The sequence below is a fragment of the Ursus arctos genome, unplaced genomic scaffold (assembly GCF_023065955.2).
Source record: "Ursus arctos isolate Adak ecotype North America unplaced genomic scaffold, UrsArc2.0 scaffold_25, whole genome shotgun sequence".
Taxonomy (NCBI): Eukaryota; Metazoa; Chordata; class Mammalia; order Carnivora; family Ursidae; genus Ursus; species Ursus arctos.
The window spans coordinates 27,127,407-27,142,329 of NW_026622930.1; the positions used below are offsets into that span (position 1 = coordinate 27,127,407).

Sequence of the window (14,923 nt, forward strand, 5' to 3'; positions counted from 1 at the left end):
CTGTTGGTTTTGGCTCAAGTCATGATCTTGGAGTGGTAGGATTGAGCCCCGAGTGGGGCTCTGTGTTCAGTGTGGAATCTGCTTGGGATTGTCTCTCTCCCTCTCTCTCTGCCCCTCCCCCGGCTTGTGTGCTCACACGTGCTCTCTAATAAATAAATAAAATCTTTTTTTCTTTAAAAGAAGACTCTGTTATTAGTGTTGAAGGTCAACTGAAGAGCAGAAAGACAGGAGACAAAAAGATCAATTAGAAGGCTATCACAAAAGTCATAAAGCAGTGTTTTTCAAAGTATGGGTGATATGAAATCAACTTAGTGGGTTATGACAAGCATTTAAAAAAATATATTATCTCATTATCATTCCTCCAAATCAGAGATCTTTAATGGTTCCCCTTTGCCTAGTGAAGACCAAATGCCTTAATGTTGCATTCAGTCATCTAAAAGCAGTGCCACCCTATTCACACCTGAACACATCATTCTTTTTTTATGACTTTGTGCATTCGTTCATGCAGTGCTTTTTTTCTTTGAGAATAGCCCCTTCCTCTAACAGGAAAATCCTATAAGAAACAAGATTAAGAATGTCAAGGTTAGGGGCACGTGGGTGGCTCAGTAGGTTAAGTATATGCCTTCTGCTCAAGTCATGATCCCAGGGTCCTGGAATCAAGCCCTGTGTCAGGCTCCCTGCTCAGCGAGGAGTCTGCTTCTCCCTGTCCCTCTGTCACATGCCCCCCACCTGTGCACGCTCTCCCTCTCAAATAAATAAAATCTTAAAAAAAAAAACAAAAAAAGAATGTTAAGTTTAAATGTCATTTCTCCCTCTAAAGACTGCTCTAAACATCATCATAATTACACTTTCTTTAGGAACATTTATAACAGTCTATCTTGGATTATAATAATAAATATCCACTTCATATAATTATTGTGAAGATTAAATGAGTTAGTATATATAAAGTGCTTTGAATAGTGCCTGATGCATACAAATGCTCAAGAAATATTAGCCATTATTACAGTTAGTGAGGAATATGTTCTGTCTCTTTAGATAACGAGCTCCTTGAGGGCAAGCATTACATCTTACTACCATCTCTTCCAAATCTGCATCCCCCTCCCAGGACCTTACTCAAAGCTGGCATTCAGTATTTATGTAGTCCTGGAAAGGAAATGATTACTAATAAAGCTATGCATAAGATGACTCAATCTATTCCCGTTAGGTTTGTTAAAAAAAAAAAAAAAATCTTTAAAACGTTTATACTGGGAACTATGCTGTAAGGTTAAACATTGTTTTACAAACCTATTCCACTTTGTGTGTGTATATATTAGATATGTGTATTCATGTGAATGTATGTACTGAGTCATGAATTCATACACATTCCTTACTGTGGAAAAGTGATCAAAAGTGTTTGAAAAACACAATCTTACGGGAGAGGTAATGTGGGTCTAAATTAAAGCTGTAGCTTCTGGAAATGGAAAAGCAACAGATTATTTGAGAGCTCCTTCAGAGAACAGAGTTAACAAGACTTAGTGATGGACTTGGATGTAGGTCTTAAGGGAAGTAAAGGAGGAGGGTGGTAGGTTAAATAACTGCTCACCAAAAGATACCTAAATCTTAATCCTTGGAACCTGTGAATGTTACCTTATACGGGAAAAAAGTACTTTTCAGATGTCATCAAGTTAAGGATCTTAAGATAAGGAGAATATCCTTGATTATCCAGATATTCCCTAAATGCACACATATCCTCATAAAAGAGAGGCAGAGAAAGATTTGACACAGACAAAAGAGAAGTCAGTATGACCACAGAGGTAGAGATTAGCGTGATGCCCTCACAAGCCAAGGAATATGGCAGCCATCAGAATCTAGAAGAGGCAAGGAACAGATTCTCCCCTAAAGCCTTCAGAGGAAGCGTGGCTCAGTCGAAACCTTGATTTTGGTCCACTGAAATGAATTTCAGACTTCTGGCCTCCAGAACTGTTCTTTTGTTGTTCCTGTTGTTTTTCAGAACTGTTTTTTTAAGTCACCAAATTTCAGCAACCATAAGAAACTAGCAGGAATCAGAGCCCTTGGCAACTGGGATGGTGGCAATGTCATTAACAAAGATAAGGAGCACAAGAAAAACAATGATGGTGAGGAATTAAAATTTAAATATAACAAGTAAGAAACAAGACAAATTTGAACAAAAAATAAGTAATTAAAAAAATCTAGTTCTATTTAATTCTAACTCTATAAAAGCTTTAAAATGCCTTTAAAATGTTTAGATCTTGTGTTCTAATTTTCTTTGGATAAGTGAATTTAAGACACATGGTTTACATATTCTCTCTGTCATCTGACAATTACTGTGGTTAAAACAGGTGCCAGCTTCTGGGATTACATAGTGTCTCTGGAATGTTTACTCTAATAACGAGAAAGTCCAAGAACCATCTGTTACTGTGAATCACTTACTTAAGCCATTGAGGTTGGCAATTTTTTCAATGCAGTTTGTAGACAGTGAAAGCTTCCTTAAAAAGAACAAAGGAAAACTTGAATTAATACAAAACAATTTTAAATGGTGTATCAGAAAAATAAATAAATAAGTGGTATATCAGAAATTATTCCTCAAGTGCCCATACAAGATAATATTTAAGTCATGTTTTCTTTTTACAGTGAATCCTTTTTTCCCCTCTCAGACATAGCACGTATTCTTTCATTCTGAAATCGTTATACTTTTTTTCTGATTACAAAAGTTAATACATATCCATTGTAGAAAATTAAAAAAAAAACTTTCTGAAGGTAATTTGGTGTTCTCTATTAAATTTTTTAAATGCATGTGTTCTTTGACCCAGTAATTCATTTCTAGGAATACATCCTACTGAAATATTAATACCAATGCCAAAAGATATATAAGCTAGACAATTTAGTATATTATTGTAATAGCAAAAAAAATGGGGAAAAATCTATAAACATCTAGCAATGAAGGATAGATAATGAAAAGCAATGCTATCACTAACATAAATGATATGTTATCATTTATGGGCTCCGGATACTAGCTTGGGAAGATGTCCATGATGTGCGGTCAAGTTAAAAACCACCTAGCAGAACAATACATTTTATATGATACCTTTTGAGAAAAAGCAGAACTATATATATGCATGTGCAAAGATATTTATTTGCTCATGTGTTAAATCATTCAGAAATGTATACTGAAGAAGTCATATGTAATCCTAACCACTCCACAGATTCCCCCGGAGAGAACAACTTTTAATGGTTTGCATATGTCTAGGTTTTTTCTACTCATAATTCAATTATATAAAAAAAATGTTAGGGGTGCCTCAGTGTTTCAGTTGGTTGAGTGTCTGACTGTTGGTCTCAGCTCAGGTCTTGATTTCAGGGTCATGAGTTCAAGCCCTGCATCGGGCTCCATGCTGGGTGTGGAGCCTACTTCCAAAAAAAAAAAAAAAAAAAGAAAGAAAGAAAGAAAGAAAAGAAAGAAACATTTTACAGGGAACATAACTACACATTCTTAGCCTTGCTTTCTTGACAAAATATTTAATATTTTAGTATATTTCATGCAAAAAATATAATAAAAGCTAATTTTATTAACACAATCTGTGCCCAGTACTCTTCCAAGTACTTTACATAAACTATTTTAACCATCCCAACAATCCTGTGAAATAAGTACTATTATTATCATCCATATTTTACAAATGAGTAAACTGAGGTACAAAGATGTTAAGCAATTTGCCTAATATTACAAAGCCAGAAAGGAGCAGAGTCAAATTTAAAACCCTCCAAAAACTGACTCTAGAACATGTGATCTTCTCCTTGCTGATATGACTTGAAGAATTATTCATTTTTTTACAAAAGCAATTACTATACAGTATAAATTATTGGTCAAATCTGTATATTTTCTAGCAATCCCCAACTCCTGACATCTACCGGTGAAAAATGGAGTGCCCTAAATCTGGGAATATGACTGGGGATGAATTCTTTAACTATTGTTTAGGCAACCTGCCCAAAGAGATTGCCAGCAAAAACATGAACAGGCTGACCCTTTCCAAGCAGTTTCCAAGGTACTTTGGTACAAGATAAAAAACTTTTTTAAATGTTTGTCTTTGAGATGGCTTTATGATAAAAAGATATTTGACTACTTTGAAACAATGCTCTTTGAAATCATGCTTTTGAAGCCAAAAAAAAAAAAAAAAATCTAAGGTGGAGTTTTATATAATACGCTGTGCTGTCATCATAAAGGACAATTTGCATTCAATAACTAAGTATGTTTGCTTTTCCCCTTCATTCCAAAGACGGATATTATGTGTCTAAGAGTTACTCAAGTTGCTTATTATAAATACAGATTCCTAGGTTTCATCAGTAGATACTGTTTCTATAAATTTGGGGTGGGCCTTATCTCTTGCATAAAGAGATTCTTATGTAGGTAGTCAGTGCACTACACTTCGAAACACACAGGGTGAAGAAATCAGAAAGAACGCCAAGTGATTCTATAACATTTTACAGCTCTGAAAGGAGACAATGCAGCCTGAGAGCACGGTCACAAGGTGTCATGGTATAATTGCCTCAAATTAGCCACAGAACCTTGCTAAAAAGTATGTATTTAGAAAACAAGTTAAGAGGCATTGATATAGATCTGATACTTAAAGTCATGGGGAAATAAAATTACAAAATAATAAGTATAATTTGATCCCAATTAGGAAAAAAAGTTAGAAGGCTCTTTATCAAAATGCTAACACTGATTCTCAAAAGGTGGTGCAATTTTGGTTGATATTAATTCCTTTCCTTTGTGCTTTTTGTATTTTCTAGATGTTTTACAATGTATTTTTATAATTTGAAAAAAAAATTCAAGCAGTATCTCTTAGGCCTCTGGTAAGTATAGTACCAACTGGCTAATTTTATAAGAGAAAGTATTAGATTTTATGACAGAATAATAGTCTTGTTGTATTATTTAGTTTCTCCCAAGAGACAAGGAAACTTCTGTTTTCCAGGCACGTTATAGAAATTTTACTGCAAAAAAATACTATATTGTTCAGGGTTACTTTATTAGTAGTCCCATAAACCAATAATCTTTTATGTTTGGCCTTGCCAGAGGGGGAATTACATTAACCAAACAAACAAAGAAAGAGAAATGTAGATCACAGTAAACAAACATTTTTTTCTAGTGTGTGTATTTAAAGATTTTATTTATTTATTTGACAGAGATAGAGACAGCCAGCGAGAGAGGGAACACAAGCAGGGGGAGTGGGAGAGGAAGAAGCAGGCTCATAGCGGAGGAGCCTGATGTGGGGCTCGATCCCATAACGCCGGGATCACGCCCTGAGCCGAAGGCAGCCGCTTAACCGCTGTGCCACCCAGGCGCCCCTCTAGTGTGTGTATTTAGAAAAGAAAGGGAAAGAAGACAAGAGAACTTACTCGCAATTAGCAAGTGTGGACAAGGATGCATCCATCTTCTCTATAGGGGGAATCTGAGCATAAAGCTTTATCTCTTTGGCTTCGGATGGCTTCTGACTAGTTTTCTCTTCCTATGATAAAAATTAGTTGGGAAGAAAGTCAACCCTGATTGTAATACAGAACTAAAAAGTCCAGAATATCCTAAGGCTTTTCAATGTTTATTTCAAAACAATTATTAGAATTTTATAACTCTGTGCATTCTTTACAATTCACTTACTGACATTTACTAACTGACCCTGATAACCAGGCTTTTACATGGCTGGTTCAGATAATTTATTGTTAGGTCCCAAACAAATGGAAAGGAGGAGGAAAGAAAATGACTTTCATTTCCGTAATATTTAAAATCCCTGGGACGCTTAGGTGGCTCAGTTGGTTAAGTGCTTGCCTCTGGCTCAGGTCATGATCCCAGCATCCTAGAGTCCTACATCAGGTTCCTTGCTCAGCGGGGAGCCTGCTTCTCCCTCTGTCTGCCACTCTCCCTGATTGTACGCTCTCTCTCATTGACAAATAAATAAATAAATAACATCTTTTAAAAAATAAAATAAAATAAAATCCTTTAAGAGTCTTTCAATAAACAAAACCAAAAATACAACAATAACAGCATTTTCTTGGGAAGAGTTCTTTGTCCCTAAGCACCCTTTTCTTAAATATCAGATTTAGATCCATAAGATCAACGATTTTGTCATCTCGTCTTGCTTTTTCTTTTTCTTTTTTAAAATTTTATTTATTCATCTGCCAGAGAGAGAGAGAGTACAAGCAGGGGGAGCAGCAGGCAGAGGGAGAAGCAGCCTCCCCTCTGAGCAAGGTGCTCGATGCAGGACTCAATCCCAGGACCCTGGGATCATGACCTAAGTCAAAGGCAGACGCTTTAACCAACTGAGCCACCCAGGCATTCCTCGTCTTGCTTTTTCTATACAGAGTTCAGTCTGGGATAGAACCCCAAAATACCAAGAATTTTGGAAGATATCATCCTTACAACACAGCTGAGGTCAAAGCTATTTGCTCTACAATAATTTACTACTAAATTTTATCTTAGATTTTCAGTACTATGTACACAATTTAAAATTTAATTACCAATATATGCTGCCTAGTAATATTTTCAAAGTACCTCAATACTTAAAGTTAGTTCTCTCTAACAAAATAGGAAGCTCCTAAAGTGCAGGGACCATTTTCTTTGCTTTCCTGTATTTTCTATAACATAGTGTACTATAAGACACACAGAGGCTTATTTCTAAAAATCAAATCATAACATGTCAATACTAGAAAATACACAATAAAAAAAAAAAGAAAATACACAATAAGTTGACAGAAAAAGATCTAATACACATCCATTTAGTACTTATTTTTGTGTCATACATTTGTAGGTTATGAGAGGGAAACTGGTGCACAGTAGATCCTCAATCAATGTTAGGTTAACCAGTGAAAGAGTGAGCTAAAGGTCTTCAAATAATCTTAAAGTCGAAGATTTAGGGTCACAATATAATCTAGAAATAGAACCTATAACCCAAAACAAAAACGCAACCACTTATTATTATAAGTAAATAAAGTCCTAAAATCTGATTCAAAGAAAATCTAATACTAAGCTTATTCCATATTTACTTTTCTTTTTTAATAAAACAGATTTTTCATTCACCAAACAAATGAATTTTTTAAATGCAAAGCACAAAGAAGTTAATAAGCGCTAAAACAAGAATTCACATATTTCATTATCTTATCCGCCTTGTTTTCCCTAGATACCAAGTCTCCTGAAAGACTTTTGATTCAAAGCTCAGCCTCAAAAGCAAAAGATACATTATTATACAAAACACTATTGATAATATCCACAAAAAAGTTATCACTGGGCATAGAAATTGAGGAGCTATCTCTATACTCAATGGAAATTCTGTTTGTGATCCTGAATTACAACTGTTCAAACTCTACAGAATGTTTTATTCAAAATATTTATAGTTTATATTCAATTCATGTTTTTTACAACACAGTTTTTTTCTAATGTTAGTATATGCTTTAGTATTTTTTCCAGCTTTATTGACATGTAACATTGTATAAGTTTAAGGTGATGATTTAATACATGTATATATTGTAAAATGATTAACACAATAAGGTCAGTTAACACATCCATCACCTTTTTTTTTTTTTTTTTTGGTGCTAAGAACATTTAAGATCCACTCTCTTAGCAACTATCAAGTATATAATGCAGTATTAACTATAGTCACCATGCTGTATATTAGATCCCCAGAACTTGGCTTGTAACTGGATATTTACACCCTTTGACCAACATCTCTCCATTCCCCCCCCCACCCCAAACCCTGGCATTCACCATTCTACTCTTTGTTTCTGAGTTCAGCTTTTTTTTTTTTTTTTTAAAGATTTTATTTATTTATTCGACAGAGATAGAGACAGCCAGCGAGAGAGGGAACACAAGCAGGGGGAGTGGGAGAGGAAGAAGCAGGCTCATAGCGGAGGAGCCTGATGTGGGACTCGATCCCAGAACACCGGGATCACGCCCCGAGCCGAAGGCAGACGCTTAACCGCTGTGCCACCCAGGCGCTCCTGAGTTCAGCTTTTTTAGATTTCACATATGTGTGAGATCATAGAGTATGTGTCATTCTCTGTCTGACTTATCTCACTTAGCATAATGCACTCAAGGTCCGTCCACGTTGCTGTAAATGGAAGGATTTCCTTTTTTGTGGCTGAAAAATATTCCACTCTGTATATACACAATTTTTTTATCCATTTAACCACTGAGGGACACATATGATATTGATATTGATATAATCCACTGATTTTAATCAGACTTTCCCAGTTTTACTAGTACTCATTTACGCACAAGTGTGAATGTGTTTGTATGTGTGTAATAAGTGCATACGATTTTATCATCTGTATAGGTTCATATACCTACCGTCACGGTAAAGACAGCTAAATAATTCCAGTGCCACAAAGATTCCTTGTACTGCATGGTCAGATTTAAATAACTATCCAATAATTCTCCTTGTATGGTTTCTAAAAGAGGTAAAAATTCATATACTCACCCATCTGGCTAGAGCTTCTTTGATTGTTGTTGCTTTTGCCTTAAAAGGAGAAGAAACAAGAGTGTCTTTATTGGTATGATTTGTTGATTCAATTTTCATGCAACGATTATTAGCCTTGGCATCTACCATTGAAAAGATTAACTTCTTTCTTTGAGACTTTATATGCAAACAGAGTATTTTAATTTCCTGAAATCAGGATGGTTTATTTAAACGCCTCTCAGAGAAATTACGGAAATCATGATGTAATGCCCATATACTTCACTCCCACTTGGTTTACAAAAAATATATAGCTTTCAACATTTGATATTAAAATAGATCATATTTCATTGATTCTAAGATCTACATCTTTTACATTTTTTTTAAAGATTTTATTTATTTATTTGACAGAGAGAGAGAGACAGCAAGAGAGGGAACACAAGCAGGGGTAGTGGGAGAGGAAGAAGCAGGCTCCCAGCAGAGAAGCCTGATGTGGGGCTCGATCCCAGAACGCTGGGATCATGCCCTGAGCCGAAGGCAGACGCTTAACCGCTGTGCCACCCAGGCGCCCCTACATCTTTTACATTTTAACATCTTTGAAATTTGGATGCATTTTACAACCAGGAACAATTTACAATTACTGTGGCCAGGTGGCAGTGGTGATGATCTAGAAAAATATTAACCATTTTATTTCTATACATACATTCTTTCTTATGGTTGCAAAGAATGACATATGATAAGAATCTACATGCCTAAATACATTTAAAAACTGTTAGTAGGTACAAAATAAAAATTATAAGTGAAAAGAAATTACTTCTCTTGGTTTAATTCCAACTTCTTTTATTTTTTTTCTTAGAACATAAAATAACGTTGCACCTTATAATCAATAGTATCTTAGATTCAATTTAATATGACACTTGAAACTTTAAATGTGAGAAAAGGAAGACATCCTTTGAATTACTGCTAGAGTTCAATAAAAAACAAACTCTTAAATAGTAACAAAAGGAAAAGTTTAAAAGTACAGCTAACCCTCCAAAAAGACAGGCATTAGGGACACCAACTTCTCCCCCCCCCAGTCAAAAATCTGAGTATAACTTCTGACTCACCAAAAACTTTACTAACAGCCTACTATTGACCAGAAGCCTTACCAATAACATAAACATTTGATTAATACAGATTTGGCATGTTATATGCATTATATACTGTACTCTTACAATAAAGTAAACTAGAGAAAAGAAAATGTTATTAAGAAAATCATAAGAGGGGTGCCTGCGTGGCTCAGTAGGTTAAGTGTCTGACTCTTAGTTTTGGCTCACGTCATGATCTCAGGGTCGTGAGATCGAGCCCCATATTGGGCTCAGCGTGGAGTCTGCTCAAGATTCTCCCTCCGGGGCACCTGGGTGGCACAGCGGTTAAGCATCTGCCTTTGGCTCAGGGCGTGATCCCGGCGTTATGGGATCGAGCCCCACATCAGGCTCTTCTGCTATGAGCCTGCTTCTTCCTCTCCCACTCTCCCTGCTTGTGTTCCCTCTCTCACTGGCTGTCTCTATCTCTGTCAAATAAATAAATAAAATCTTTAAAAAAAAAAAAAGATTCTCCCTCCATCTTAGCCCCTCCCCTAGCTCACATGCTCTCTCTCTCTCAAATAAATTTTTAAAAAAAGAAAAAAAAGAGAAAATCATAAGAGAAAATACATTTACAGTATTGCAGTATATTTATTTTAAAAAATCTGCATGTAAGTGGATCAGTGCAGTTCAAACCTATGTTGCTCAACTGTATATGCCATTACGTCTAGAAAGCAAAGACATAGTAATAAATAACCCTTGGGTTAAAAAGTAAACTATAAACTACAGTAAAACAATAAAATAAAAGAAAAAATATCAAAATTTGAGGAATATAACATTTAAAAGGAAACTTACAGCTTCAAATATACTTATTTATTCAAAAATATGAGAAAATAAGAGACCGAAAACAAATAAGCTAAGCATTTGAGATATCTGAAAAAGCATGTCATTGAAAACACAAAGAAGGCTAAAGAAAATACAAAGGAATAACTCAATGAAAAACAGACCTGAAGAAAAAAAAGATTAACAAAACTAAAAGTTGTTTCCTAAATCTCTAGCAAGCCCGATTGAGAAAAAAGAGAGCTGTACAACAAAAACATAGAATCAGAGGAAATAACAGATACCACAAAGATTTAAAACTAAAAATACTATAAGCAGATATATGGTAGTTAAGTTTGAAAACCTAGACAAAGGGGTGCCTGGGTGGCTCAATTGTTAAGCATCTGCCTTCAACTCAGGTCATGATCCCAGAGTCCTGGGATGGAGCCCCACATTGGGCTCCCTGCTCAGCGGGAAGCCTCCTTCTCCCTCTCCCACTTCCCCTGCTTGTGTTCCCTCTCTTGCTGTCTCTCTCTCTGTCAAATAAATAAATAAAATCTTTAAAAAAAAATTGAAAACCTAGACAAAGAATGCATTTCTAGAAAAAACACAAAAATGCCCAACTGTCACAGGAAGAATCAGAAAATCTGAATAGACCAATAATAATCTTAAATATTAAAAAGATAATCAGAGATTTACCCTTATCCTCCTCCCCTACATCTCCAAGCCTAGATAATTTTACAAGTAAATTCTGCCAAGTTTTCAAGCAACAGATATAGCCTGTTAGACAAGTTGTTTCAGAAACCAGAAAAGGAGGGAAAGCTGCCAATTTATTTTATGAGGCTAGAATAACCTTGATGTCATAACCAGATAAGAGGCCCTCTTTACTTCTCAACACAGATTTGAAAATCCTAGATACAACATTAGAACTCCAAAGCCAATGGTGAATAATAATCGTGATCAAGAATAGCTGATCCCAGGAGCATAAGAATTGTTTAAAAAAAATGTACAAATGTAAATCATCTATTAATGCATGAAAGGGGGGAAATCACATTTATTTCAGTAAGTGAAGAAAAAGTACTTTACAAAATAGTTCTACATCTGGGGCGCCTGGGTGGCTCAGTCAGTTAAGCGTCTGCCTTCAGCTCAGGTCATGATCCAGGGACCCAGGGATAGAGCCCTCCCTCTCCCACAGTCTGCTTCTCCCTCTCCCTTTCCGTCTCCCTCTGTCGGCCACTCCCCCTGCTTGTGTGCTCTCTCTTTCTCTGTCAAATAAAAAATAAAATCTTTAAAAAAAGTAAAGTTCTACATCTAATATTAAAAGCTCTCAACTAAAAGTTACAGGGAAATTCCCTACTTGATAAAAGCTACATACCAAAAAGGTATAGCAAACACACACTTAATGAAGAAATTCATTCATTTCAGTAAATATTCATTAAGTGTCTACTATGTATGAAACATACTTTTACATGCTTGGGATATACCAATGAACAAAACAAAGATCCCCACCTTCATGTAACTTCCATCTACTGGTGAGAGACAGATGGTAAATAATATATTTAATAACTAAATAAATTATATAGTATATTAGAAGGTGACAATTACTAAGGAAAAAGAAAATACAAAAACAAAAATGCTGAATTTGGTAAGAGTTATCAGGATATGTGTCTATGTGTGTAGAGTATGTTTATTTTAAATACAGTGGTCAAGAAGGGCCAAATTGGGAAGATAACACTAGAAGTATTCTCTTTAAGATCCCAAATACATCAAAGGTCCCTACTATCATTGCTGTTGTTTAACATGGTACAAGAAATCTTTATCAATGCTATAATAAAAGAAAATACAAATTGGAATGATTAAAAGGAAGAAATAAAACTCACTATGCACACATGATCATCTACATAGAAAACACAATAGAATAAACTGACAAATAGAACAAACGGAATTCAGCAAGTGAAGAACACTGTTGGGAGAGTTAACATAAAAGCTGGGAGAATTTTCAACATAAAACCAACAAAAGACTAATATAGAATATAGAAGGAACTCCTAAAATTCAAAAAACAAAAAAAAAAATGGAAAAAGTTAGCAAAAAATATAAACAGAGAATTCACAGAAACTGAAATCCAGTATCATAAGGTGTTGGAACTCACTGAAAATCAGAAAAAAAGCAGAGCAAAACAACGCAATACTAAAATACATCCTCAGATTGGCAAAAGTTAGAAATCTGGTGAGAATGTAGAACTCTCATGCATTACTGAGGGAAGTAAAAACCAGCAGAGCCAGGGGTGCCAGTCAGCAGAGCATGCAACTCTTGATCTCAGGGTGGTGAGTTCAAGACCCATGTTGTGGGTAAAGCTTACTTAAAATCAAAACAAAACAAAACTAGCAGAGCCATTGTGGAAAGCAGTCTGACAATGCCTAGGGAAATTAAGTATGCATAGGCCCTATGACTCCGAAATCCCACTTCTGGGTAGATTTCCCAGAAAAATCCCTTTATGGGTCCATGAAAAGACACATGTAAGAATACTTTCAAATTGGAAGCAATCTGGTTGCCTACAAGTTGGTTTATGAGGTTACAAGTTCCCGTATAGATATAAGGAGTCAAAAACTGAAAGGCCTAAAGGACCAGTGGACATCTTTAATGGGTAAAGCTGGCCATATAAAGAGGACAACCTCTACTCTGGCATTAGAAAACAGCTGACAGGTGGGACTTGTGACAAGATTTCTTCAAATATTAAAACTCCATTATTGAAAATAACACCCTTATTTTATGTACTATTAAGAAAGAAAAGATGCAGCCAATTATATGACACTATCATATTTTAGTAACACAAAAATGGGGTGAAAATGTGTCCAGTGGTGAAATATGGTATTTCTGATTTTTCAGAGAGGCCATAAATCTGGGTTTTGATGTGAAATACAATCATTTAAAGACAATGGAAGCTAAGGGTTTTTTTAAAATAAAGATTTTATTTATTTATTTGAGAGGGAGAGAGAGCGCAAGAGCAGGGGGAGGGAGAAGCAGACTCCCTGCAGAGCAGGTAGCCCTCCTCTGGGCTGGATCCCAGAATGTTGGGATCAAGACCTGAGCACGGCAGATGTTTAACTGACTGACCCACCCAGGCAACCCGGAGGCTAATGTTTTGTTAATTAAAAAACTATGTTGGCCTGATTTCTGGAGGGCTCTGGAACTACCAGTTTCCAGCCTTAGCTAACTTCATCTAATTATTGGTTCTGATTTTCTATTTGAAGATTTTCTGTAATTCTCATGGTTTATGCTTTCAGAATCATTTAGGGGTGATTATTTCTTCACCTGAATATAAACCTAGGTTCCAGAACTTTCTACTTTCTTTGGCAGTGGTTTTCAGCTAAATGACTATGGAATAGAGTAAGGAAAGTGTGGGGGGAAAACTACTTTTAAAAGAGTGGTATTTAATCTTGTGGTTGAGGGCAGGCATGACTTCGTCATCATTTCAATTTCCTGGGCTCAATTTCTGCCCACTTAAACAGCACTGGAATCACAAAAAGAAGACAACTAATTATACTTATTCTTCATAAACATCTCCATCCGGCAAGACAATCACATACATTGCTAAACAACTTTGACTGGGTCTGTAATCCACCAAAAACATCCCTCTTCAAACTACTAGGTGGAACTACCAAATCTGTAAGCGCATTTTAAGTAGGCGTTGAGGAGCATCAGTAGGTAAAATCACTACTTCATAAAGGGCTTTGATTGGATAGATGACTGATAGATGTCAAATCCAAGGTAGCAGTGTTTCTCAAAGTGTGGTGGGACACCCTCCAATTTTAGAATCACTTGAGGTGCACTGTCGAAATGCACATTCCTGAATCCCATTATATTAAAAATTAATAATCTGCATTCCAACAAGCTCAATCTTCAGCCGACTATATTTGTGCATACTTAAATTTGAGAAACGTTGTCCTAATATATTCTATCGGAGTGGGCTTTACAACGTTACCTAATAACTGCACTTACAGTCATTCAGAGGACAACCTGGGCACCTCACAGGTTAGAAATACTGCTGCACTCGGTGTTACACTCCTCTCGTAACAGCTCCCCGCGCCCCATCTCGCCAGGGGGAAAATTACTTCTATGTACAGAAATATCCTTATTCACACTCTGCCTTCCATCACCTTTCCCACCCTAATCCGCTCTTTTTCGAGAAATTCCTGCTCTTTGCGCTCCCTTTCTCTGTCCGAGTCCCTCCACATGAACCCAACCTCCAATCCGCCCCAGGCCGCCCTCATCCCAGACCACCCCGTGCCAGGGCTTCTCTTTCGCCTCAGGCCTCAACTGCACAGCTAGCGTCCGTTACCGGCTTCCTTCCGCTGATTGAGAACCCCCCCGACCCTCAACACGCCACAGTCACTCTTTTCCACCTCCAATCTCCTCTCCTCTTTGACTATGAGGCCTAGAGAGTACTCACCATTCCGGCCGTTGCTACTGTCACTGCTCTGGTTGCTAGGGCCCGCCGAGGTTAGTGCGCATGCGCACTTCTCGGAGCCCTCCAAGGATCCCACCCCCGGCAGCGGTCCTTTCTCTCCGCCCTCAGGGTGGTGCGTGCGGGGCATTGTGGGACCGCG

The 14,923-nt window shown here is 36.6% G+C and overlaps 1 protein-coding gene across 1 annotated transcript in view; it reads right to left on the reverse strand.

The window, feature by feature from the left end:
* DNAL1 (dynein axonemal light chain 1) overlaps positions 1-14,864 on the reverse strand; it is a 39,199-nt gene extending 24,335 nt beyond the window's left edge. The window contains exons 1-4 of the mRNA XM_026519544.4: positions 14,767-14,864; positions 8,457-8,495; positions 5,389-5,498; positions 2,431-2,486 (exon numbers count right to left, since the gene is read on the reverse strand). Coding sequence (XP_026375329.1) covers positions 2,431-2,486; positions 5,389-5,498; positions 8,457-8,495; positions 14,767-14,769 — 208 coding nt within the window. The 5' untranslated portion in view covers positions 14,770-14,864. The remainder of the gene's footprint in view (positions 1-2,430; positions 2,487-5,388; positions 5,499-8,456; positions 8,496-14,766) is intronic.
* Between the last annotated feature and the right edge of the window lie 59 nt (positions 14,865-14,923).